The 27,464-nt window shown below is 45.4% G+C and overlaps 1 protein-coding gene and 1 long non-coding RNA gene across 3 annotated transcripts in view; one reads left to right on the top strand and one right to left on the bottom strand.

Annotated features, from left to right (window-relative positions):
• Positions 1–4,050: 4,050 nt before the first annotated feature.
• On the top strand, positions 4,051–15,266 carry LOC135509395 (caytaxin-like). 2 transcript variants are annotated; one of them, XR_010450930.1, is made up of 9 exons: positions 4,051–4,240; positions 4,439–4,597; positions 4,819–4,921; positions 5,370–5,501; positions 5,665–5,751; positions 6,683–6,781; positions 7,334–7,392; positions 8,618–8,659; positions 13,860–15,266. XR_010450930.1 is itself a non-coding variant. In XM_064930027.1 (9 exons), the coding sequence occupies exons 1-9, from the start codon at positions 4,051–4,053 to the stop codon at positions 13,861–13,863; spliced, it is 852 nt and encodes a 283-aa protein (XP_064786099.1). In that variant the 3' UTR covers positions 13,864–15,266. The 2 variants fall into 2 exon arrangements, 1 of the variants encoding a protein (XP_064786099.1); XM_064930027.1 differs by having other exon boundaries at positions 7,334–7,369.
• The window catches only part of LOC135509404 (uncharacterized), a 35,574-nt gene continuing 14,533 nt past the window's right edge, over positions 6,424–27,464 (bottom strand). Inside the window, exon 3 of the long non-coding RNA XR_010450931.1 lies at positions 6,424–6,512. This is a non-coding gene — a long non-coding RNA (uncharacterized LOC135509404). The remainder of the gene's footprint in view (positions 6,513–27,464) is intronic.

The following is a 27,464-nucleotide window of genomic DNA, read 5'->3' on the forward strand; positions in this document are numbered from 1 at the left end:
ATGTAGGTATGTGTTCAATAAGGCTTGGAATATGGGCGCAGTTTAAACTCAAGACAAGCTCATGAATCGCATATTTGAATTGATTGGGGTGATATCTCAGGGTATATCTGCAACAGACAATATCACGTTACATTATACACTGCTTCCCCTGATTTTGACTAACTCACTAAAAACTTAACTAAGTCTGGGATTGGTAGAGGAGTAGTGAAAGGAAGCTATTGGATGGTAGAGGAGTAGTGAGAGGAAGCTATTGGATGGTAGAGGAGTAGTGAGAGGAAGCTCTGGGATGGGTAGAGGAGTAGTGAGAGGAAGCTATTGGATGGGTAGAGAAGTAGTGAGAGCAAGCTCTGGGATGGGTAGAGGGGTAGTGAGAGGAAGCTCTGGGATGGGTAGAGGGGTAGTGAGAGGAAGCTCTGGGATGGGGAGAGAAGTAGTGAGAGGAAGCTCTGGGATGGGTAGAGAAGTAGTGAGAGGAAGCTCTGGGATGGGTAGAGAAGTAGTGAGAGGAAGCTCTGGGATGGGGAGAGAAGTAGTGAGAGGAAGCTCTGGTATAGGTAGAGAAGTAGTGAGAGGAAGCTAATGGATGGGTAGAGGAGTAGTGAGAGGAAGCTCTGGAATGGGTAGAGAAGTAGTGAGAGGAAGCTAATGGATGGGTAGAGGAGTAGTGAGAGGAAGCTATTGGATGGGTAGAGAAGTAGTGAGAGGAAGCTAGTGAGAGGAAGCTCTGGGATGGGTAGAGGAGTAGTGAGAGGAAGCTATTGGATGGGTAGAGGAGTAGTGAGAGTAAGCTTTTGCATGGGTAGAGGAGTAGTGAGAGGAAGCTATTGGATGGGTAGAGAAGTAGTGAGAGGAAGCTATTGGATGGTAGAGAAGTAGTGAGAGGAAGCTATTGGATGGTAGAGAAGTAGTGAGAGGAAGCTCTGGTATGGGTAGAGAAGTAGTGAGAGGAAGCTCTGGGATGGGTAGAGAAGTAGTGAGAGGAAGCACTGGTATGGGTAGAGAAGTAGTGAGAGGAAGCTATTGGATGGTAGAGAAGTAGTGACAGGAAGCTCTGGTATGGGTAGAGAAGTAGTGAGAGGAAGCTCTGGGATGGGTAGAGAAGTAGTGAGAGGAAGCTCTGGGATGGGTAGAGAAGTAGTGAGAGGAAGCTATTGGATAGGTGGAGGAGTAGTGAGAGGAAGCTATTGGATGGTAGAGAAGTAGTGAGAGGAAGCTCTGGGATGGTAGAGAAGTAGTGACAGGAAGCTATTGGATGGTAGAGAAGTAGTGACAGGAAGCTCTGGTATGGGTAGAGAAGTAGTGAGAGGAAGCTCTGGGATGGGTAGAGAAGTAGTGAGAGGAAGCTCTGGGATGGGTAGAGAAGTAGTGAGAGGAAGCTATTGGATGGTAGAGAAGTAGTGAGAGGAAGCTATTGGATGGTAGAGAAGTAGTGACAGGAAGCTCTGGTATGGGTAGAGAAGTAGTGAGAGGAAGCTCTGGGATGGGTAGAGAAGTAGTGAGAGGAAGCTCTGGGATGGGTAGAGAAGTAGTGAGAGGAAGCTATTGGATAGGTGGAGGAGTAGTGAGAGGAAGCTATTGGATGGTAGAGAAGTAGTGAGAGGAAGCTCTGGGATGGGTAGAGAAGTAGTGAGAGGAAGCTCTGGGATGGGGAGAGAAGTAGTGAGAGGAAGCTATTGGATGGGTGGAGGAGTAGTGAGAGGAAGCTATTGGATTGGTAGAGGAGTAGTGTGAGGAAGCTCTGGGAAGGGTAGAGAAGTAGTGATTATAATGTTCAGAGTGTAATGAGGCAGGGCCGGACTGGGACCAGAAATCGGCCCTGACATTTCTAACACACCTGCCCATTTTTTTCCTTGATGATCCAATTATTAGCCAGAAAATTCTAATTTTGCACAGAAAACCCAAGCTAGACAGGCCCATTGGGCTAAAAATGGATCAGCACATCTGGCATTTGCCTGAAATGCCTGATTGCCAGTCTGCCCCTGGTAGGAGGCCCAAGGGTCTACTTGACGTTCACTTTGGTTTTGTGTTTTCCTATTGTTATATTTCTGAGATGCAGCTAAGCCCCATGTACACTATTATGATGCAGCTAAACCCAATGTACACTAGTATGATACAGCTAAGCCCAATATACACTAGTATGATACAGCTAAGCCCCATGTACACTAGTATGATACAGCTAAGCCCCATGTATACTAGTATGATCCAGCTAAGCCCCATGTACACTAGTATGATACAGCTAAGCCCAATGTACACTAGTATGATACAGCTAAGCCCAATGTACACTAGTATGATACAGCTAAGCCCCATGTACACTAGTATGATACAGCTAAACCCAATGTACACTAGTATGATCCAGCTAAGCCCAATGTACACTAGTATGATACAGCTAAGCCCCATGTACACTAGTATGATACAGCTAAGCCCAATGTACACTAGTATGATACAGCTAAGCCCCATGTACACTAGTATGATACAGCTAAGCCCCATGTACACTAGTAAGATACAGCTAAGCCCAATGTACACTAGTATGATACAGCTAAGCCCAATGTACACTAGTATGATACAGCTAAGCCCAATGTACACTAGTATGATACAGCTAAGCCCCATGTACACTAGTATGATACAGCTAAGCCCCATGTACAATAGTATGATACAGCTAAGCCCCATGTACACTAGTATGATACAGCTAAGCCCAATGTACACTAGTATGATACAGCTAAGCCCAATGTACACTAGTATGATACAGCTAAGCCCAATGTACACTAGTATGGTGCAGCTAAGCCCAATGTACACTAGTATGATACAGCTAACCCCCATGTACACTAGTATGGGGCATCTAAGCCCAATGTACACTAGTATGATACAGCTAAGCCCCATGTACACTAGTATGATACAGCTAAACCCCATGTACACTAGTATGGGGCATCTAAGCCCAATGTACACTAGTATGATACAGCTAAGCCCCATGTACACTAGTATGATACAGCTAAACCCAATGTACACTATTATTTTCTTCTATCTCATCTCTCTCCTTGGTAATTCAGTAGCATTATCACACCCAAATAAGTCATCTTTATTGTAACCAGAGACTGTGGAGGTGTTAGGGTGTAGAGTTAAGGGTCGGGGATTCGGAAAGGGGGGAGCGAGTGGAGAAACTGGAATCTAGCCATCCACCAGAGGAGTTTAGTGGCACCTTAATTGGGGAGGACAGGCTCGTGGTAACAGCTGGAGAGGAATGGTATCAAATGGATGCTATTCCATTGGCTCCGTTTCAGGTGTTATTATGAGCTGTCCTCCCCTCAACAGCCTCCACTGCCGTCCACCCTCTTATTTCTTCCTGTGTTAACAGTTGGATTCTCTTGTTATAATGTCAGGGGGAGACATGGTACACACTAACTGTGGTTGAGTTCTCCGACTCAAGACATCCCACTGTTTCTATCTACAGAGAACAATAGTCTATCTCCACAATATCGAGGCTCTGAACACAGGAGTGTATTATTACCAGTGACAATCATTTTCTAAAACAATTATTAGAACGTCTTGGCAAACCTCTCTGTCTCTGTGGTCCCTACCAGGCCTCTACCAGAAGATGGAGACATGGAGGACAGGGGGCTCACTGACAACACGACAAGTAACAAGTTTATTTTCTCCAGTCCAACAATTCAAACATTTCTGCCAGTAAAATGTGCATAGTGATAAACTGTCCTCTCCTCTCCTTTCCTCATCTTTCCTCTCCTTTCCTCCCCTCTTGTTTCCTCTTCTCTTCTCTTCTCTTCTCTTCTCCTCTCTTCTCCTCTCCTCTCCTCTCCTCTCCTCTCCTCTCCTATCCTAACCCCTCATCTTTTCTTCTCCTCTTATCTCCTCTTGTCTCATCTCCTCGTCTCCTCTCCCCCCACTCCTCCCCTCCTCTCTTCACCTCTCCTCCCTCCTCTCCTCTCCTCTTCTCTCCTCCCCCCTTGCCTCCTTTCTTCACCCTCGCCGCCCCTTCTGTCTCCTCTACTAGCTCCTCCTAATACCCTGAACGTTGGTGTTTGGGGTGAGTCGTCGGCCATGCGTAAGCGCCGTACTCTGGTAGCTCCGGACATGAACGTGTCATTGGACCAGAGCGAGGGTTCCGTCCTGTCAGATGACTTCTTAGGTAACCCTGACGACCTGGATGTCAACGTGGACGACATGGACACGCCCGACGACAACGACTCCTTGGAGTTTATCACCAACGGCAACGACCTGGAGTGGGAAGGTCAGACAGGGGTCACATGGTCTGTGGGGGAAGGGAACAAGACGTGAAGTATAACTACAATATACAATATACACAATTAGCACATCATTTTGAGATAAAGCAAGACAAGTGAGTAACTGTCAATTTCATGTTCTCTGATGAAACTAAGATGCAAGTATATTGAGAGGATGACCAGCATCCACACCTGGTGGTTTTCAGACGACACTCCTATAGTGAGTTCCAAGGGTCTGCCTGGGGGCCAGACAGAGGAGGAGGAGGAGGCAGGCAGACTGTGGAGGACAGTGACCATAGGAGACCAGGAACAGAGGATAGACATGGCTGTTATCAGACCATACCTGAGGGTGGTCACACATGGAGGTTGGTGTCAGGGGATGGAGGTTAGGTTGGGAGGGGGGGGGGGTGACGATGACAATATGTGTGTGTGTGTGTGTGTTCCGAATCGAGTAAATGATTCCGCCTCTCTCCCTCTCTCTCTCTCTCTCTCTCTCTCTCTCTCTCTCTCTCTCTCTCTCTCTCTCTCTCTCTCTCTCTCTCTCTCTCTCTCTCTCTCTCTCTCTCTCTCTCTCTCTCTCTCTCAGGTTACTACGGTGAGGGTCTGAATGCCATCATAGTGTTTGCGGCGTGTTACCTGCCAGAGAGCAGCTGTGAGGACTACACTTACATCATGGAGAACCTCTTCCTGTAAGAACCCACACCACGTTGTGTTGTGTGTGTTTTCCCTCAGGAATGTGTATTTAATGAGTTGTGTGTATATTTTCCTCCACACACATTATTGAATTACGACTATAACACATTTCATACAATTATATGGTTTCAGGGTGGAATACTTTAGTCATTATCTTAAACATACAAATTATTCTATCAGTTTTCCCTCAGTAATGTGTATTTAATATGAGTTGTGTGTCTGTTTTCCCTCAGTAATGTGTATTTAATATGAGTTGTGTGTCTGTTTTCCCTCAGGAATGTGTATTTAATATGAGTTGTGTATGTGTTTTCCCTCAAGAATGCGCATTTAATAATTATATGGATTCAGGGTGGAATACTTTAGTCATTAACATACAAATTATTCTATCAGTTTTCCCTCAGTAATGTGTATTTAATATGAGTTGTGTGTTTGTTTTCTCATCAGCTATGTGATCAGTAGCCTGGAGTTGTTAGTGGCTGAGGACTACATGATTATCTATCTGAACGGAGCTACGCCTCGCAGGAGGATGCCTGGTATCAGCTGGCTAAAGAGGTGCTACCACACCATCAACAGGAGGTAAATTACAATTTACGGAATGGAACTTTAAATGTTGTGTCAGGTTAATTGTGTTTATGGTGTGTTTATAGATGTGTAATGTCATGATTATAATGTGCTTATAGATAACCTATGCTGTATGAACATACAGTTAATGTAAATGGTATTTAAATGTCCTCTGCAGATTGAAGAAGAATCTGAAGTGGCTGGTCATTGCTCACCCATCCTGGTTCATCCGTACAATCCTGGCCATCTCCAGACCCTTCATCAGGTAAGACCCCTCATTATCATCACTGCACCTGGGGAGGGCATGGGAGCCAGGAGGAGCAGCCTCAGGACTCAGAGAGAGGAGCAGCCTCAGGACTCAGAGAGAGGAGCAGCCTCAGGACTCAGAGAGAGGAGCAGCCTCAGGACTCAGAGAGAGGAGCAGCCTCAGGACTCAGAAGGAGAAGCAGCCTCAGGACTCAGAGGGGGGAACAGCCTCAGGACTCAGAAGGAGGAGCAGCCTCAGGTCTCAGAAGGAGGAGCAGCCTCAGGACTCAGAGGGAGGAGCAACCTCGAGACTCAGAGGGAGGGCATGGGAGCCAGGAGGAGCAGCCTCAGGACTCAAAGAGAGGAGCAGCCTCAGGACTCAGAGAGAGGAGCAGCCTCAGGACTCAGAAGGAGGAGCAGCCTCGGGACTCAGAAGGAGGAGCAGCCTCAGGACTCAGAAGGAGGAGCAGCCTCAGGACTCAGAAGGAGGAGCAGCCTCAGGACTCAGAAGGAGGAGCAGCCTCAGGACTCAGAAGGAGGAGCAGCCTCAGGACTCAGAAGGAGGAGCAGCATTAGGACTCAGAAGGAGGAGCAGCCTCAGGACTCAGAAGGAGGAGCAGCCTCAGGACTCAGAAGGAGGAGCAGCCTCAGGACTCAGAAGGAGGAGCAGCCTCAGGACTCAGAAGGAGGAGCAGCCTCAGGACTCAGAAGGAGGAGCAGCCTCAGGACTCAGAAGGAGGAGCAGCCTCAGGACTCAGAAGGAGGAGCAGCCTCAGGAACCTAAAGAACCATTAGAGAAAACAATGTTAAAGTGGTTCTAATTTGACATAACTAGTATTGCATTTGAGCCAATTATGCAAGATTTTAGTTCTAAGCTTCCGAGGTGAATGTGATTCAGACTATAAAAATCTCTCTTCCTCTCTCCATCCATCTGTCTCTCTCTGCTGCAGTGTGAAGTTCCTGGATAAGATCCGCTATGTTCACACATTGGATGAGTTGAGCCAGCTGATTCCTATGGACCACATACAGATCCCAGAATGTGTCCTGCAGTAAGTCCCCATTGCCACCAGGGGTCACCGATGAGGCACCTTGTTCAGCCTGCTCACCTTACAGGAGACGCAGCTAAGCTATGGAGTGTGTGCTATGTATATCACAGGAGATTGGTGGCACCTTTATTTGGGAGGACGGGCTCGTGGTAATGGCTGGAGCGGAATCAATGGAATGATATCAAATGCATCAATTCCAGTTGTGCCGTTGCAAACGTTATTATGAGCGATCCTCCCATCAGCAGCCTCCTGTTATGTATATGTACAGAATGAGTACATGTATGTAGGTCTATATGGCTGTGTTTACACAGGCAGTCTTATTCTGATCTTTTTCCACTAATCAGATCAGTATCTTTTGCCAGTAATTGGGCTGCCTGAGTAAAAGCAACATAAGAGAGCTTTGAATATAAGGGTCTAAATCAGTGATCCCTCTCATAATCAGGTTGCAAAGATGGTTAGCTGCCAGGAACATAAAATGAAACTAAACTAGTTGTTTCTGAGGTAAAAAAACAACAACAACAACATTATACTCACACTAGTTATATTTATTTCCAGATATGATGACCAGAAGATGATAGCACAAAAAGAAAGGTAACAGAGACATGTTTTATGTGGTAAGCGTAAATACACGACATGATCAAAAAGTATGTGGACACCTGCTCGTCAAACATCTCATTCTGAAATCATGGGCATTAATATGGAGTTGCTCCTCGCTTTGCTGTCATAACAGCCTCCACTCTTCTGGGAAGGCTTTCCACTAGATGTTGGAACATTGCTGCGGGGACTTGCTTCCATTTACCCACAAGAGCATTAGTGAGGTTGTGCACTGATGTTGGACGATTAGGCCTGACTCGCAGTCGGCGTTCCAATTCATCCCAAATGTGTTCAATAGAGTTGGGGTCAGGGCTGTGTGCAGGCCAGTCAAGTTCTTCCACACCGATCTTTACAAACCATTTCTGTATGGGCCTCGCTTTGTGCACGGGGTCATTGTCATGCTGAAACAGGAAAGGGCCTTCCCCAAACTGTTGCCACAAAGTTGGAAGTACAGAAACGTCTATAATGTCATTGTATGCTGTAGCTTTAAGATATCCCTTCACTGGAACTAAGGGGACTAGCCCGAACCATGAAAAACAGCCCCATATCGTTTTCCTCCTCCGCCAAACTTTGGTGCTATGCATTGGGGCAGGTTGTGTTCTGCTGGCATCCGCCAAACCAGATCTGTCTGTCATACTGCTAGATGGTGAAGCGTGATTCATCACTCCAGAGAACGCGTTTCCACTGCTCCAGAGTCCAATGGCGGCAAGCTTTACACCACTCCAGCCGATGCTTGGCATTGCACATGGTGATCTTAGGCTTGTTTGCGGCTACTCAGCTATGGAAACCCATTTCATGAAGCTCCCGACAGAACAGTTCTTGTGCTGACGTTGCTTCCAGAGGCAGTTTGGAACTCGGTGGTGAATGTTGCAACCGAGGACATACTTTTTATTTTACGAGCTACGCGCTTCAGCGCTCGGTGGTCCCTTCTGCCTGCCACTTCGCTGCTGAGCCGTTGTTGCTCCTAGACGTTTCCACTTCACAATCACAGCACTTACAGTTAACCGGGGGAAGCTACGTTGAAAGTCACTGAGCTCTTCAGTACGGGTCTTTCTGCTGCCAATGTTTGTCTATGGAGATTGCTTGGCTGTGTGCTCAATTTTATACAACTGTCAGAGCAGCGGGTGTGGCTGACATAGCCGAATCCAATCATTTGAAGGGGTGTCCACATACTTTTGTAGTGTACATATGTCCTATCCTTTATAATGTCCGACCCATAATAAATATCTCTTATGGAGTCCATAGGCAGGAGATGGAGCATACCAAGTCTGCACCCCCCACGGAAAGGTGAGCCTATTTCACTGTGCAGACAATACAGCTTCTGTACAGTACAAAGAGTTTCACAAATCAATTGATTCCTTCTTTACATTGCCTGAGACTTTTCCAGCGTGCAAAATTGGTTGAACTGATGCCATCTCAATCAGATAACAATCCATTCAGGTTGTAAACTGATCGTAGTGACAACATTTTGACCAGCTTTTGTCGGCTCGGAAGAGGCTTTGCTGAGGTAAAACAGAATGAGTCATTTCTGCATAAATGCACATAACGCCCTGGACCAGAGCTATGCGACCAACTGCTTTTCGTCACCGTCACAAGTTCGTATTGAATTGTGGCAACAACAGGCTACAACACAAACAGTAGGAGCTGTAGGTATGACGTTTCCGCTGAGAAGTGTTTACAGGCCGAGTTTAATGTTAGAGGACACAGGTCACAACCTTTGAGGTAACATCTCTCCCTATCAGTTCTAACAACTGCACTCTGTTTTAACTGACCACAAGGTTTTCATGTCAGTCAATTTCACTGAACTTTATGATCTATTAAGAGGATGTCATTAGGACATGTATCTACAGGACAACCTCTTCTTAGGTTTTTAACTGTGTCAGCCTGTTCACATTAGGACATTAGGACTCTCCATTTAAATGTACGTACCTGGGTACCTCCCCCCATTAATTTAAAGTCTGTTACATAAAGCTCATCTGCTCCTCTCCTTAGCACATTGTATCTCTCTATCCCCGCCAAAGTTCAGGGCTATTTATACTAGGAAACATTACTAGGACATAACTAGAACAGAGTTGCAGCCGGTTGAAAAACAACACGGTTGAGACGAGGGAAGTACCCTCCCCCTAGAGTCTCATCACCCTAGTGTCCCACCACCCTAGTGTCTCACTGCCCTTGTGTCTGAAAGTACCCTCCACCTAGTCTCTCATCACCCTAGTGCCACAGCCCTCAACAACCCTTCTGTTTCCTCACCCTAGTATCTTAGCCCTCCACCACCCTAGTGTTTCCTCACCCTAGTGTCTCAACACCCTAGTGTAACCACCCTAGTGTCTCACCTCCCCAGTGTCTCCCCACAGCTAGTGACCCAGTTTCTCACCACCCCCAGTGTCTCCTCACCCTAGTATCTTAGCCCTCCACCACCCGAGTGTTTCCTCACCCTAGTGTCTCATCACCCTAGTGGTTCACCACCCTAGTGTCCCATCACCCTAGTGTTTCACCACCCTAGTGTCTCACCACTCTAGTGTCTCATCACCCTAGTTTTTCACCACCCTAGTGTTTCACCACCCTAGTGCCTCATCACCCTAGTGTTTCACCACCCTAGTGTCTCATCACCCTAGTGTCTCAACACCCTAGTGTCTCACCACCCTAGTGTCTCATCACCCTGGTGTCCCACCAGCCTAGTGTTCACCACCCTAGTGTCTCATCACCCTAGTGTTTCACCACCCTAGTGTTTCACCACCCTAGTGCCTCACCACCCTAGTGTCTCATCACCCTAGTGTTTCACCACCCTAGTGCCTCATCACCCTAGTGTCTCACCACCCTAGTGTCTCATCACCCTAGTGTCTCAACACCCTAGTGTCTCAACACCCTAGTGTCTCACCACCCTAGTGTTTCACCACCCTAGTGCCTCATCACCCTAGTGTCTCACCACCCTAGCGTCTCATCACCCTAGTGTCTCAACACCCTAGTGTCTCACCACCCTAGTGTCTCATTACCCTGGTGTCACACCACCCTAGTGTTCACCACCCTAGTGTCTCATCACCCTAGTGTTTCACCACCCTAGTGTTTCACCACCCTAGTGTCTCACCACTCTAGTGTCTCATCACCCTAGTTTTTCACCACCCTAGTGTTTCACCACCCTAGTGCCTCATCACCCTAGTGTCTCACCACCCTAGTGTCTCATCACCCTAGTGTCTCAACACCCTAGTGTCTCACCACCCTAGTGTCTCAACACCCTAGTGTCTCACCACCCTAGTGTTCACCACCCCAGTGTTCAAGCACCCCGGCAGGTGTTTATTTTACAATGCCCTCTCTTCCTCATCAGCAAACCACTGTGCTCACCCCACCACCTCAATGTCTGAGCTCCCCACCTCCCCAAAACCCCAGCAGCATTACACCACCAGTGTATCTGTCTGTCGCAGACTGTGCTATGTGTCCTAGTGGTCTATATATCACAAGCCATAACCCTTACCACAGCTGCCATTGAGTTAGGCTGATACACCAAGGGCCTTGGTTGGTAACCCTGGGATGGCAGGGGGACGGAGGGGGAGGGAGGGACACTGTCGCTTGTGTACAGGGGGGAGAGGATCAATAAATAAACTGAAATATAACACAAGGAGTAGCTTACCTCAGTGGAATGATATTAATGAGGAATTAGCCACGGCAGCATGTTGCGTTGTATTTATATAGTAGACTGTGGGCTGTACTGTATACTCACTGTGGGGTATTGAGTAATATTTATATAGTAGACTGTGGGCTGTACTGTATACTCACTGTGGGGTGTTGAGTTATATTTATATAGTAGACTGTGGGCTGTACTGTATACTCAATGTGGGGTATTGAGTTATATTTATATAGTAGACTGTGGGTTGTACTGTATACTCACTGTGGGGAGTTGAGTTATATTTATATAGTAGACTGTGGGCTGTACTGTATACTCACTGTGGGGTGTTGAGTTGTACAGGTGTGGCCAAAAGTTTTGAGAATTACACAAATATTTATTTTCACAAAGTCTGCTGCCTCAGTTTGTATGATGGCAAATTGCATATACTCCAGAATGTTATGAAGAGTGATCAGATGAATTGCAATTAATTGCAAAGTACCTCTTTGCCATGCAAATGAACTGAATCCCACAAAAACATTTCCACTGCATTTCTGCAGAAGGCTTCATGGCACCCAAGAAAGTCCAGCAAGTGCCAGGACCGTCTCCTGAAGTTGATTCAGCTGAGGGATCGGGGCACCACCAGTACAGAGCTTGCTCAGGAATGGCAGCAGGCAGGTGTGAGTGCATCTGCATGCACAGTGAGACGAAGATGTTTGGGGGATGGCCTGGTGTCGATAAGGGCAGCAAAGAAGCCTCTTCTCTTCAGGAAAAACATCAGGGACAGACTGATATTCTGCTAAAGGTACAGGGATTGGACTGCTGAGGACTGGGGTAAAGTCATTTTCTCCGACAAATCCCCTTTCCAATTGTTTGGGGCATCCGGAAAAAAGCTTGTCCGGAGAAGACAAGGTGAGCGCTATCATCAGTCGTGTGTCATGCCAACAGTAAAGCATCCTGAGACCATTCATGTGTGGGGTTGCTTCTCAGCCAAGGGAGTGGACTCACAATTTTGCCTAAGAACACAGCCATGAATAAATAATGTTACCAACACATCCTCCAAGAGCAACTTCTCCCAACCATCCAGGAACAGTTTGGTGCCGAACAATGCCTTTTGCAGCATGATGGAGCACCTTGCCATAAGGCAAAAGTGATAACTAAGTGGCTCGGGGAACAAAAGATCGATATTTTGGGTCCATGGCCAGGAAACTCCCCAGGCCTTAATCCCATTAAGAACTTGTGGTCAATCCTCAAGAGGCAGGTGGACAAACAAAAACCCACAAATTCTGACAAACTCCAAGCATTGATTATGCAAGAATGGGCTGCCATCAGTCAGGATGTGGCCCAGAAGTTAATTGATAGCATGCCAGGGTGAATTGCAGAGGTCTTGAAAAAGAAGGTTCAACATTGCAAATATTGACTCTTTGCATCAACTTCATGTATTTGTCAAAAAAATACTTTGACACTTCGAAAGAGGAGTGGGAGGCCCCGGTGCACAACTGAGCAAGAGGACAAGTACATTAGAGTGTCTAGTGTGAGAAACAGATGCCTCACAAGTTCTCAACTGGCAGCTTCATTAAATAGTACCCGCAAAACACCAGCCTCAACGTCAAGAGTGAAGAGGCGACTCCGGGATGCTGGCCTTCTAGGCAGAGTTGCAAAGAAAATGCAATTTCTCAGACTGGCCAATAAAAATGAAAGATTAAGAAGGACAAAAGAACACAGACACTGGACAGAGGAACACTGGACAGAGGAACACTGGACAGAGGAACGCCTAGAAAGTCAGCATTGTGGAGTCGCCTCTTCACTGTTGGCGTTGAGACTGGTGTTTTGTGGGTACTATTTAATGAAGCTGCCAGTTGAGGACTTGTGAGGCGTCTGTTTCTCAAACTAGACACTCTAATGTACTTGTCCTCTTGCTCAGTTGTGCACTGGGGCCTCCCACTCCTCTTTTGATTCTGGTTAGAGACAGATTGCGCTGTTCTGTGAAGGGAGCAGTACACAACATTGTACGAGATCTTCAGTTTCTTGGCAATTTCTCACATGGAATAGCCTTCATTTCTCAGAACAAGAATAGACTAATGAGTTTCAGAAGATTCTTTGTTTCTGGCCATTTTGAGCCTGTAATCGAACCCACAAATGCTGATGCTCCAGATACTCAACAAGTTGTTCTTTAATCAGAACAACTGTTTTCAGCTGTGCTAACATAATTGCAAAAGGGTTTTCAAATGATCAATTAACCTTTTAAAATTATAAACTTGGATTAGCTAACACAACGTGTCAATGGAACACAGGAGTGATGATTCCAGAGGGGGGCCAACCTCACGTACTTTGTGCCCCCTCTAAAATAATGTATGCATGATTCCCCTGCCCATGAAGGTGGTTAACGTTCAAGAACGCCCCGGTTACACTAGAGACCAAAGCTCTGCCCGCAAGCGGCGGTGTTCTTTGATGTTACACTGTAGTGTAGGAGTAAGGTTAATGGAAGCTGCCATTTAGGCAGGGACATACACCAGGGATCTGGGCTGGAATAGAGGAAGGAACACGATCTGTTCTGTACAGGAAGTAGAGGACACTATAAATAATTAAACTGAGGCGGTGTAACTCAAGGTGTTCCTCAGTGGAATGATATCAATGATGAGAATTCAGCTACTGGGCTCAGCTATTGTTCTTTATATGAAGTTGTTGTTGGTGGTGGTAGTGATGGTGATGATGATGTTGGTGATGATGATGATGGTGGTGGTGATGGTGGTAGTGATGATGATATTGATGATGACGATGATGGTGATGACGACAACAATGAGGATGGTGGTGAGGAGGATGATGATGATGGTAATGATGGCGGTGATAATGATGATTTAAATGTTTCTCTATCTAAAACCATTCCAGGTAAAACAAGAATCCACAACCCTGCTGAGGATTCATGAGGATACTGTCTATCAATATAGGGGAAAAGACTTCTTGGCTGAAGATAAAGGACTGATGGAGAAATGATGAGGACTGGTGTGTGGGTGAAGAGGGCTCCTGACATTACATCAACATCATCCTACCTTGTCTTACTTTCCACACAGCAGATAGCCTGGTCTGTCTGTCCCATGGAATAAATCTACCCTGGCAGATAGCCTGACCTCTTTCCGTTTGGAATAAACCTACCCTGGCAGATAGCCTGACCTCTTTCCGATTGGAATAAATCTACCCTGGCAGATACCCTGACCTCTGTCCCATGGAATAAACCTACCCTGGCAGATACCCTGACCTCTGTCCCATGGAATAAACCTACCCTGGCACATACCCTGACCTCTGTCCCATGGAATAAACCTACCCCGGCAGATAGCCTCGCTTCCACTCACCATTTCTTCTTGCATGGATCAATCAGCTGTGATCTAGCCTGCTGCATGATGAACATGCATTGGGCTGATGCAAGATGGCTGGATGAACTCTGTTAAATGTGTTTATTTCCTTCGAAGGGACAAGAACAGGCTTTAGTTGGTACAAGCCAGATGTACATAGTTGTAATAACATTGTAATAATGTAATAACATTGTAATAATGTAATGTAATAACATTGTAATAATGTAATGTATTAACGTTGCTGTAATACAAGTATGAAGGTATATGTGTGCAACAAGCAATATGTTTGATATAAATGTTATCTTTTTTTCTTCAATGTATAAATGCTATTGTTTTTAAATAATGTGCAATATAAGCAGTTCCTCTTCTGAACTGACCAAATTAATTCAGAGGTTGTTACTACTGTAACGAATGAAATATGTTTTAGTTTTCTCTATTGCTCCTCTGTGTGTTGTTGTGTTTTCTGAAGGTTACTAGACAGATGGCATGCTGGTTAAAATGTTCTTCCTCGTCATCTGGGATATTTAAAAAAAACTAGCCTCAGTAAAAAACTAGCCTGGGTACCAATCTGTTTCTGTTATCATTTCACGCCTCGCCACTTCTTGTCATGCCATGTTTGGAGTGGCAAGGAATGGAATGATAGTACAGACTGGTACACAGGACAGATCAAAACATTACTGATGATCTTAGTTTCCTGGTTTATTGATGATCTGTCTCAATTCCTCTATTTCCATGTAGAGATCTTACTTTACATTTATCTATTGTTACACCTATGATGCAATGCATTTAAATAACATAATTAACTGTTTAAATTATGTGAACTTATATATATTAGTGTGTGCTGTTCATTGTTTGTAATACAATTTTGTTGGAAAAATCCAATTAAGATACTCCAGTTCTTACTATCAAACAGCCTCTCCATATTATTTGACCTATTAAAGTGTGATTGTTATCGTGAGTGAAATGTTATTAATTAGTAGTTTAATTGACTGGCAGCTAAAAACAGAGAGCTTTTATTGCTGTTATTTATGTTAGGCGGAGCGACACAGGGGAACCCAAGAGCAAACTCAGATGAGGAAACAAGGATGAATGAAACAAAATACTTATAGTTACACAGAGAGATATGCAGTGCAGATCCGGGGAAGCTTAGATGAGTTGCAGAAAAACAGCTGTGGGGACTGAGGTTGGAGTTAGCTGAGTAGAACAGGGTAAACAGGTCCTGAGGGGAATCAAAGATAGTGGTGGTGAGTAAAATCCAGAGCAATGTAGTTGGGTGGTGGAACAGGAGACAGGAGCCAGAGGCAGAGCAGTAATGAGCAGAGATTACGATCTGGCAGAGTGCAAGTGGCAGGACTGAGTATTTGTTGAGGTCTTGATTATGGAACGAGTTGCAGCTGGTAGGGATCTGCGCTGACTCCAGCACACCTTTCTCCAACCACACAAAAAGGGATAGGGAGAGTGTACATGGGGGATTAACTGCATGTCAAGACACCGGATGAACACCAGAGGGCGTAGCAGAAGCAGATGTGACAGTACGCCCCCCTCTACGGACGCCACCTGGCGCACGACCCGTCTTGTTTGGGTGTGAGGTATGAAAATCTTGTAAGAGGGAGGGATCCAGAATGTGACGGCGGGGCACCCAGCAGCGCTCCTCAGGCCCGTATCCTTCCCAGTCCACCAGATACTACCGAGGTTGGCAGTATGGTCGTCAATGAGCCGAGGGGTGGAGGAGCAGCTGCAGGAGGGGACAGGAGCAGACTGGTTTAATTAAGGCTACATGGAAGGTGGGGTGAGTTTTGAGAGAGTCCGGGAATTTCAGATGAACAGCAAAGGGGTTTATGACACGATCAATCTCAAAGGGGCCAATGAATCAGGGAGGTGTTTTTTTGGAAACCACTTTCAGGGGCAAGTCCTTAGATGAAAGCCATACCTTTTGGTCTGGAGTGTAGACTGGGGCTGAAGCATGGAGACGGTTAGCTTGGGATTAGGTCCTGGTGGAGGCATGAAGAAGGGCAGCCCGGGCCCTCCTCCAGGTGCGCCGACAACGACGCATGTGGTCCTGGACTGAGGGTACCGCTACTTCGACCTCTTGGGCAGAGAACAAGGGAGGTTGGTAACCCAGAGCACACTCATAGAGTGTGACACCTGATGAGGCGTTGATTAGGGTGTTGCGGGCATATTTCATCCAGGTTAGCTGGGCACTCCAGGAGGAAGAGTTAGCCGAAGTCACACAGCGTATTGCAGTTTCCAACTCCTGGCTGGCCCACTTGGTCTGGTCATTGGTCTGGGGGTGATATCCAGACAAACGGCTGACATTAATAACCAGAGCTGTGCAGAAGGCTGTCCATACCTGGGATGTAAACTAGGGTCCTCTGTCAGAAACAATGTTACTAGGGATGCCATGCAGCCGCAAAACATGGGATACCAGCAGGGCCACAGTCTCCCGGGGGGACGGCAGATTGGAGGGGAATGAAGTGAGCCTCTTTGGAAAATCAGTCAATAATAGTGAGGATGACTGAGTTACCATTCAATGGGGGAAGCCCAGTGACGAAGTCCAAAGCTATGTGTGACCAGGGCCGACTATGTATGGGAAGAGGACGAAGCAGACCAGATTAGCTTTGGTGGAGGTTTTGTTCCAAGCCCAGACCGAGCAGGCTGAGATGAATTCCCGAGCGTCTTTCTCCATGGTGGGCCACAAAAATCGCTGACGCAGGAAGGCGACAGTCCGGTTCATGCCAGGGTGACAGGTGAGGTGTGTAGAATGGGCCCATTGAAGATCATCAGAACAAACTAAATCTGGCACAAACAGAGCCTTACAAGGACTGTTTCTAGGATCAGACTGGTTCAGCTGAGCCTGACGAACACGGGACTCAATCTCCCAGGAGACAGCAGCAACGATACAGGAGGATGGCATAATGGTTTCTAGCCCGGAACTTGTGTTGTCTGCGGTCAACTGACGGGTGAGGGCGCAAGGCTTGGTATTCTTAGATCCGGGGTGATAAGTGAGTGTGAAGTTGAATCTTCCAAAAACAATGTCCACCTGGCCTGCCGAGAGTTCAGATGATTGGCGGTCTGGATGTAGGCTAGATTTTTGTGATCCGTCCACACAATGAAGGGAAGGACCGAACCCCCTAACCAGGGACACCACTCCTCAAGAGCCAGCTTAACATCCAGGAGTTCCCGCTTACCTATGTCAACATTTCGTCTTTCGGGACAAGAAGGGACAAGGATGGAGCTTCTGATCCGAGGAAGAATGTTGAGACAGGACTTCACCTACCCCGGTGTCAGAAGCGTCCACCTCGAGGACAAACTGGAGTTCTGGGCCTGGCTGGGAAAGGATAGGAGCAGAAGTGAAGCGATGCTTGGATTCCCAGAACACTGCTTATGCCTCAGGGAACCAGTGGAATGGAGTGGAGGTGAGTGGTGATTGGTGAGAGGCGCTGCCAAACGACTGTAGTCACGGATGAATAGTCTATAAAAATTGCCAAACCCTAGGAAACGCTGTAACTGCTTCAGATTCGTGGGCACAGGCCACTCTGTGACTGCCCTAACCTTGGCAGGGTCCATTCGTAGCTGTCCTTGAGCAATAATGTAATCCAATAAGGTCACAGAGGAAACATGAAACTCACATTTCTCAGCCTTAACAAACACCTTATTCTCCAATAGACTTTGGAGAACTTGGTGGACGTGTTGCTAGTGAGCCTCAAGGTCCTTCGAAAAAATAAGAATGTCATCCACATAGACAAAAACAAAACGCCCAATGACACCCCTCAGGACATCATTAACCAGGCTCTTTAAAAAACAGCAGGGGCGTCAGTGAGACCAAAAGGCATAACCAAATACTCGAAATGTCCAAGTGGTGTGTTGAACGCCGTTTACAACTCTTCCCCTTCTCTGATGCGGACAAGGTGGTAGGCATTCTGGAGTTCAAGTTTAGTAAACACTGTGGAACCATGGAGGGGGGTCAAAGTAGCACTGATAAGTGGCAAAGGATACTTGTTCATGACAGTGATCCTATTCAATCCACGGATGTCTATGCATGGTCTCAGTGACCCATCCTTCTTCTTGACAAATTCTTCCATAACCTCTTGCTCGGGCGAGAGAGGTTATACAACCTGCTACTAGGGAGGGGAGCTCCAGGCTGAAGCTCGATAGCACCGTCGTACGGCCGATGGGGCGGCAGAGATGGAGTGTGGTGCTTACTGAATACAGGAGCTAAACCGTGATATTCTGGAGGAACGGAAGACAGGTCTGGGGGTTCTGGAATGGACTGGGGTGCAGACAAGGCAGGAGGAAGGGCAGAATGTAGACAATTAGAATTTCTCAAATGTACTCCAAGTAGTTACCCTCCCGGTGGACCAGTCAGTCTGTGGGTTGTGTAGCTTTAACCATGGATGACCCAGAACCAGAGGTGAATGAGAACAGTCGATGATGTGGAAACTGATCTTTTCCTGGTGATTTCCAGAGAGACGCAGGATAACAGGAACAGTTCTCTCCAAAACACGGAAGAGTAGTTTTCCATTGAGAGTGTTGGCATCCAGAGGTGAAGTGGTAGTGGTGGTGAGTAAAATCCAGAGCAATGTAGTTGGGTGGTGAGATGTGGAACAGGAGACAGGAGCCAGAGACAGAGCAGTAATGAGCAGAGATTGCGATCTGGCAGAATGGAAGTGGCAGGACTGAGTATTTGTTGAGGTCTTGATTATGGAACGAGTTGCAGCTGGTAGGTATCTGCTCTGACTGCAGCACACCTTTCTCCAACCACACAATCACACAGAGAGGGAGAGGGAGAGAGAGAGTACAGGGGGAGTAACTGCAGGTCAAGGAGACACCGGATGAACACCAGAGGGAGTAGCAGGAGCAGATGTGACAATTTATGAGTACATTATCTCTTATACACACACACGCGCGCGAGCACACACCCACACCCACACATAAGCCTGCTGTTGCTGATGAGGCTGCAAGCACAATGGTATCAAAGCCATTTCCCGGTAATAAAACTGAAGAGACTGCCACATTTTCATATATCCTTTTAGATTAACTCCAAGCCTATATAGAGCCAAGAGTTGTTCCTGGTTAGGTTTGAGCATTAAATTAGGCTCTGCATGGGTCAACTCCTGGCCCACTTGACAAAAGCAAAGCCTATAAAAATATCAGTCATTCTGTGAGTCCTTACATAATTCATGTCCAATAAAAAAATTATTTATAAATACAGGTTAGAATATTGTCCTCACTTGTTCTGTCCTGTTCTGTCCTCTGCTGTCCCCTATCCAGTCCTGTCCTTTCCTGTCAGCCTATGTCCTGTTCTGTCCTCTCCTCCCTGCTATCACACCCTTAAACATGAGACCTCCATGTTATCACACCCTTAAACATGAGACCTCCATGTTATCACACCCTTAAACATGAGACCTCCATGTTATCACACCCTTAAACATGAGACCTCCATGTTATCACACCCTTAAACATGAGACCGCCATGTTATCACACCCTTAAACATCAGACCTCCATGTTATCACACCCTTAACCTTTGGAACCCCTCGACAACATTCCGCTAAAAAGGCAGTGCGCGAAATACAAAAAATATTTTTTAGAAATATGTAACTTTCACACATTAACAATTCCAATACAGCAAATGAAAGATAAGCATAATGTTAATCTACCCATCATGTCCGATTTCAAAAATGCTTTACAGCTAAAGCACAACATATGATTATGTTAGGTCATAGCCAAGTCGAAAAAACACACAGCCATTTTTCCAGCCAAAGATAGGAGTCACAAAAATGAGAAATATAGATCAAATGAATCACTAACCTTTGATGATCTTCATCAGATGACACTCATAGGACATCATGTTACACAATACATGTATGTTTTGTTCGATAATGTGCCTATTTATATCCAAAAATCTCAGTTTACATTGGCGCCTTACGTGCAGTAATGTTTTGATTCCAAAACATCCGGTGATTTTGCAGAAATACTCATAATAAACATTGATAAAAGATGCAAGTGTTATCCACAGAATTAAAGATAGACTTCTCCTTTATGCAACCGCTGTGTCAGATTTTTTAAAACTTTATGGAAAAAGCATACCGGGATTTCTTGTTGATTCCAAAATGGCGGATATTCCTCTGGCTGTTTTGGGTTCTGAGCGCCTTTCTCAGAACCCAAAACAGCCAGAGGAATATCCGCCATTTTGGAATCAACAAAGTTAGAAACAACACCATAAATATTCACTTACCTTTGATGATCTTCATCAGAAGGCACTCCCAGGAATCCCAGTTCAACAATAAATGACTGATTTGTTCCATAAAGTTCCATCCCAGTTCAACAATAAATGACTGATTTGTTCCATAAAGTTCCATCATTTATGTTCAAATAGCCAAATAGCGCAGGCACTTCATCCAGACAAAAACTTGAAAAGTTCCCTTACAGTCCTTTAGAAACATGTCAAACGATGTATGGAATCAATCTTTAGGATGTTTTTAACATAAAACATCAATAATGTTCCAACCGGAGAATTCCTTTGTCTTCAGAAAAGCACTGGAACGAGAGGTAACTCTGTCGGGGACGCGCATCATGAGACCAAGGCACTATGCCAGGCCACTGACTCAAAGAGGTCTCATGAGCCCCTCCTTTATAGTAGAATCCTCATTCAAGTTTCTAAAGATGGTTGACATCTTGTGGAAGCCGTAGGAAGTGCAACTTTATCCATATCTCAATGTGTATTCGGTTGGCCAAGCTTTGAAAAACTACAAACCTCAGATGTCCCACTTCCTGGTTGAATTTTTTTCTCAGGTTTTCACCTGCCATATGTCTGTTATACTCACAGACATCATTCAAACAGTTTTAGAAACTTCAGAGTGTTTTCTATCCAATACTAATAATAATATGCATATATTAGCATCTGGGACAGAGTAGGAGGCAGTCGACTCTGGGCACGCTATTCATCCAAAAGTGAAAATGCTGCCCCCTAAACCAGAAAGGTTAAACATCAGACCTCCATGTTATCACACCCTTAAACATGAGACCTCCATGTTATCACATCCTTAAATCAAATCAAATCAAATTGTATTCGTCACATGCTACAAGCCCCAAACCAACAACGCAGTTTAAATAAAATACGGATAAGAATAAGAAATAAAAGTAACAAGTAATTAAAGAGCAGCAGTAAAATAACAATAGCTAGACTATATACAGGGGGGTACCGGTACAGAGTCAATGTGCGGGGTCACTGGTTAGTTGAGGTAATATGTACTTGTAGGTAGAGTTATTAAAGTGACTATGCAAAGATGACAACAGAGAGTAGCAGCGGTGTAAAAGAGGAGGGGGGCGATGCAAATAGTCTGGGTAGTCAATTGATTAGGTGTTCAGGAGTCTTATGGCTTGGGGGTAGAAGCTGTTTAGAAGCCTCTTGGACCTAGACTTGGTGCTCTGGCACCACTTGCTGTGCGGTAGCAGAGAGAACAGTCGATGACTAGGGTGGCTGTAGTCTTTAACAATTTTCCTCTGACACTGCCCGGTTTAGAGGTCCTGGATGGCAGGAAGCTTGGCCACAGTTATGTACTGGGCCATTCGCACTACCCTCTATAGTGCCTTGCGGTCAGAGGCAGAGCAGTTGCCATACCAGGCGGTGATGCAACCAGTTATGGTGCAGCTGTATAAAATTTTGAGGATCTGAGGACCTATGCCAAATCTTTTCAGTCTCCTGAGGGGGAATAGGTTTTGTCGTGCCCTCTTCACGACTGTCTTGGTGTGCTTGGACCATGTTAGTTTGTTGGTGACGTAGACACCAAGGAACTTCAACCTCTCTGTGGTGTCATCGGTAAACTTAATGATGGTGTTTGAGTCAAATCAAATCAAATCAAATTTATTTTATATAGCCCTTCGTACATCAGCTGATATCTCAAAGTGCTGTACAGAAACCCAGCCTAAAACCCCAAACAGCAAGCAATGCAAGTGTAGAAGCACGGTGGCTAGGAAAAACTCCCTAGAAAGGCCAACACCTAGGAAGTCGTGCCTGGCTATGCAGTCATGAGTAAACAGGGAGTACAGGAGGGGGCTGAGCACACACCCCTGATGGGCCCTTGTGTTGAGGATCAGCATGGCGGATGAGTTGTTACTAGAGGTTGACCGATTCATCGGAATGGCCGATTAATTAGGGCCGATTTCAAGTTTTCATAACAATCGGTAATCTGCATTTTTGGAAACCAATTATGTGTCCACGAGGAGACTGCGCTGACTACCTGTTACGCCAGTGCAGCAAGGAGCCAAGGTAAGTTGGTAGCATTAAACTTATCTTATAAAAAACAATCAATCTTAACATAATCACTAGTTAACTACACATGGTTGATGAAATTGCTAGTTTATCTAGCTTGTCCTGCGTTGCATATAATCGATGCGGTGCCTGTTAATTTATCATCGAATCACAGCCTACTTCGCCAAACGGGTGATGATTTAACAAGTGCATTCGCAAAAATAGCACTGTCGTTGCACCAATGTACCTAACCATAAACATCAATGCCTTTCTTAAAAATCAATACAGAAATATATATTTTTAAACATGCATATTTAGTTAATATTACCTGCTAACATGAATGTCTTTTAACTAGGGAAATTGTGTGACATATCTTGCGTTCTGTGCAAGCAGAGTCAGGGTATATGCAGCAGTATATGCAGCCTGGCTTTTTGTGAACTGTGTGAAGACCATTTCTTCCTAACAAAGACTGTAATTAATTTGCCAGAATTGTACATAATTATGACATAACATTGAAGGTTGTGCAATGTAACAACAATATTTAGACTTAGGGATGCCACTTGTTAGATAAAATATGGAACGGTTCCGTATTTCAGTGAAATAATAAACGTTTTGTTTATTATAGTTTCTGGATTTTACCATATTAATGACCTAAGGCTCGTATTTCTGTGTGTTATTATATTATAACTAAGTCTATGATTTGATATGTGATAGAGCAGTCTGACTGAGAGGTGGTAAGTTTCTGCAGGCTCGTAAGCATTCATTCAAACAGCACTTTCCTGCATTTGCCAGCAGCTCTTCGCTGTGCTTCAAGCATTGCGCTGTTTATGACTTCAAGCCTATCAACTCCCGAGATTAGGGTGTCAATACTAAAGTGCCTATAAGAACATCCAATAGTCAAAGGTATATGAAATACCAATAGTGTAGAGAGAAATAGTCCTATAATTCCTATAATAACTACAACCTAAAACTTCTTACCTGGGAATATTGAAGACTCATGTTAAACATGAGACGTCCATGTTATCACACCTTAAACATGAGACGTCCATGTTATCACACCTTAAACATGACATGTCCATGTTATCACACCTTAAACATGAGACCTCCATGTTATCACACCTTAAACATGAGACCTCCATGTTATCACACCTTAAACATGAGTCCATGTTATCACACCTTAAACATGAGACCTCCATGTTATCACACCTTAAACATGAGACCTCCATGTTATCACACCTTAAACATGAGACCTCCATGTTATCACACCTTAAACATGAGACCTCCATGTTATCACACCTTAAACATGAGACCTCCATGTTATCACACCTTAAACATGACATGTCCATGTTATCACACCTTAAACATGAGACCTCCATGTTATCACACCTTAAACATGAGACCTCCATGTTATCACACCTTAAACATGAGACCTCCATGTTATCACACCTTAAACATGACATGTCCATGTTATCACACCTTAAACATGAGACCTCCATGTTATCACACCTTAAACTTGAGACCTCCATGTTATCACACCTTAAACATGAGACCTCCATGTTATCACACCTTAAACATGAGACCTCCATGTTATCACATCTTAAACTTGAGACGTCCATGTTATCACACCTTAAACATGACATGTCCATGTTATCCGATAGCTCCAATCCAGTCCAGCTCTCTAAAGCCTAACAATAATAATCACAGGGATGAGGGTTGTAGTAAAAGGTTTAGCCTCTGATCCATGTCACCCTCTCCTGTCCAAGGAAATTAAGCACAAGCTACACCACTCCGCCCGGGCGAAGTGCCATACATGTACAATTCATGAACCTTTTAAATGGTTAACTAGTGACCCAGGCCTAGTAATAGCATTACTACAACAAGATGACTGAGAAGCTTTGAAGTTCAAAGGGTTTTACAGTTCAGAAACAGAGATGTAGTTTGTTAGACAAGACATCCTATCTAGTGGGACCCCAAACAGACAGGCAGGCAGGCAGGCAGACAGACAGACAGACAGACAGACAGGCAGGCAGGCAGCACAGGCAGGCAGGCAGGCAGGCAGGCAGACAGACAGACAGGCAGACAGGCAGGCAGGCAGGCAGGCAGGCAGGCAGGCAGGCAGACAGACAGACAGACAGACAGGCAGGCAGGCAGGCAGGCAGGCAGACAGACAGACAGACAGACAGACAGACAGGCAGGCAGGCAGGCAGACAGGCAGGCAGGCAGGCAGGCAGGCACAGACAGACAGACAGACAGACAGACAGACAGACAGACAGACAGACAGACAGACAGACAGACAGAAACACACACACACACACCGGCAGCAAAGAGGCATGAGGCCACATGGTCACATGGACAAGGGCCATGCCACTATACCGTCTTCCAACCAAGCCTTGGTTGCATCAGAAGTATGTGTGACTCAGTGCCAACAGCCGAGCCTGATCCTGCCGAACCCACCAGCCCATACCGGCCTAATGTTACTCCTAAATATAGTCCCACTGGTTTTCCCCACCACCAAGCTGTCGAATCGTGGGCATATTTACCCTCTCAAATACTCCTGCCAGCCTACAGGCCAGGGTGGTCAAAATATGATTGTTTTTCATTTGGTTTACTTCATTACTTTAAGTGGGGTTGATTTAGTTTGCCTTGCATATCGGATATGCCATTGCGCTGGGAAAGCTAAATTAAGTTCACCATAAAGTATCTGAAAGAAATCAAATGGCCTCACATAGACCCAGGTTGAGTGAACCAAATGGATTCATTAAACACACTGCGCTGATGCACTACAGACCATTATATACAAGCCTGGAGAAGGAGAGTAAATCATCCATACTGGTCTCTAACCGTAACCTAACCATCTCTGTTCCTGTAAATGATTAGCCATAGAGCCACACCCTTTTCTGCACATTTCCTGCTCTTTGTATAGTGACTGGAGGTCAAGGCAAGGAAAGACTGGAGGTCACGGCCAGCTAGAGCGGAGGTCAAGGCTAGTGGACACAGCAAAAACCAACATTGGGCTTTATCACTTGCATGGGGCTGTGTATTTTTATTTTCCTGTCATTTAAGAACATAGAATAACATATTCATGACAACAATAACAGACCTAGTCACAAATCCCAGGATAGGAGAATATAATAACTTTATTTTCAATAAAACCTACTTAGTGAGACTGTAAGTCACAGTCACATTTCCCATAATATTATGATCAGCTTGAGCAATAGCAAATCTGATCATGACTACAATATTGTTATCTTGCATAATATCTAAAGTCAGCAAAAAAAGAAACGTCCCTTTTTCAGGACCCTGTCTTTCAAAGATAATTCATAAAAATCCAAATAACTTCACAGATCTTCATTGTAAAGGGTTGAAACACTGTTTCCCATGCTTGTTCAATGAACCTTAAACAATTAATGAACAAGCACCTTTGGAACGGTCGTTAAGACACTAACAGCTTACAGACGGTAGGCAATTAAGGTTACAGTTATGAAAACTTAGGACACTAAAGAGGCCTTTCTACTGACTCTGAAAAACACCCAACAAAAGATGCCCAGGGTCCCTGCTCATCTGCGTGAACGTGCCTTAAACATGCTGCAAGGAGGCATGAGGACTGCAGTAAATTGCAATGTCCGTACTGTGAGACGCCTAAGACAGCGCTACAGGGAGACAGGACGGACAGCTGATCATCCTCGCAGTGGCAGACCACGTGTAACAACACCTGCACAGATCGGTACATCTGAACATCACACCTGCGGGACAGGTACAGGATGGCAACAACAACTGCCCGAGTTACACCAGGAACGCACAATCCCTCCATCAGTGCTCAGACTGTCCGCAATAGGCTGAGAGAGGCTGGACTGAGGGCTGGTAGGCCTGTTGTAAGGCAGGTCCTCACCAGACATCACCGGCAACAATGTTGCATGTGCACAAACCCACGTCACTGGACCAGACAGGACTGGCAAAAAGTGCTCTTCACTGACGAGTCACGGTTTTGTCTCACCAGGGGTGATGGTCGGATTAGCGTTTATCGTCGAAGGAATGAGCATTACACAGAGGCCTGTACTCTGGAGCGGGATCGATTTGGAGGTGGAGGGTCCGTCATGGTCTGGGGCGGTGTGTCACAGATCATCGGACTGAACTTGTTGTCAATGCAGGCAATTCTCAACGCTGTGCATAACAGGGAAGACATCCTCATCCCTCATGTGGTACCCTTCCTGCTTGCTCATCCTGACATGACCCTCCAGCATGACAATGCCACCAGCCATACTGCTTGTTCTGTGCATGATTTCCTGCAAAACAGGAATGTCAGTGTTCTTCCATGGTCAGCAAAGAGCCCGGATCTCAATCCCATTGAGCACGTCTGGGAACTGTTGGATCGGAGGGTAAGGGATAGGTCCATTCCCCCCAGAAATGTCCAGAAACTTGCAGGTGCCTTGGTGGAAGAGTGAGACAACATCTCACAGCAAGAACTGGCAAATCTGGTGCAGTACATGAGGAGGAGACGCACTGCAGTACTTAATGCAGCTGGTGGCCACACCAGATACTTACTGTTAATTTTGATTTCAACCCCCCCTTTGTTCATGGACACATTATTCTATTTCTGTTTGTCACATGTCTGTGGAACTTGTTCAGTTTATGTCTCAGTTGTTGAATCTTGTTATCTTCGCACAAATATTTACAAATTTTAAGTTTGCTTAAAATAAATGCAGTTGACAGTGAGAGGACGTTTCTTTTTTTGCTGAGTTTATATGATGTATGCATATCTAATCTCCGTAATCTCGTTCTTGTCCCTATCATCAGTTAAAGCATGGTGATTTGCCTGGAGAGAATTATCATTGTGTTTCACAGCTTAGAGTCAAGCTATTTATCCTGTTGTCTTCTAGGAAGCCAATGATGCCT

This window comes from Oncorhynchus masou, chromosome 3, assembly GCF_036934945.1.
Source record: "Oncorhynchus masou masou isolate Uvic2021 chromosome 3, UVic_Omas_1.1, whole genome shotgun sequence".
Classification (NCBI taxonomy): Eukaryota; Metazoa; Chordata; class Actinopteri; order Salmoniformes; family Salmonidae; genus Oncorhynchus; species Oncorhynchus masou.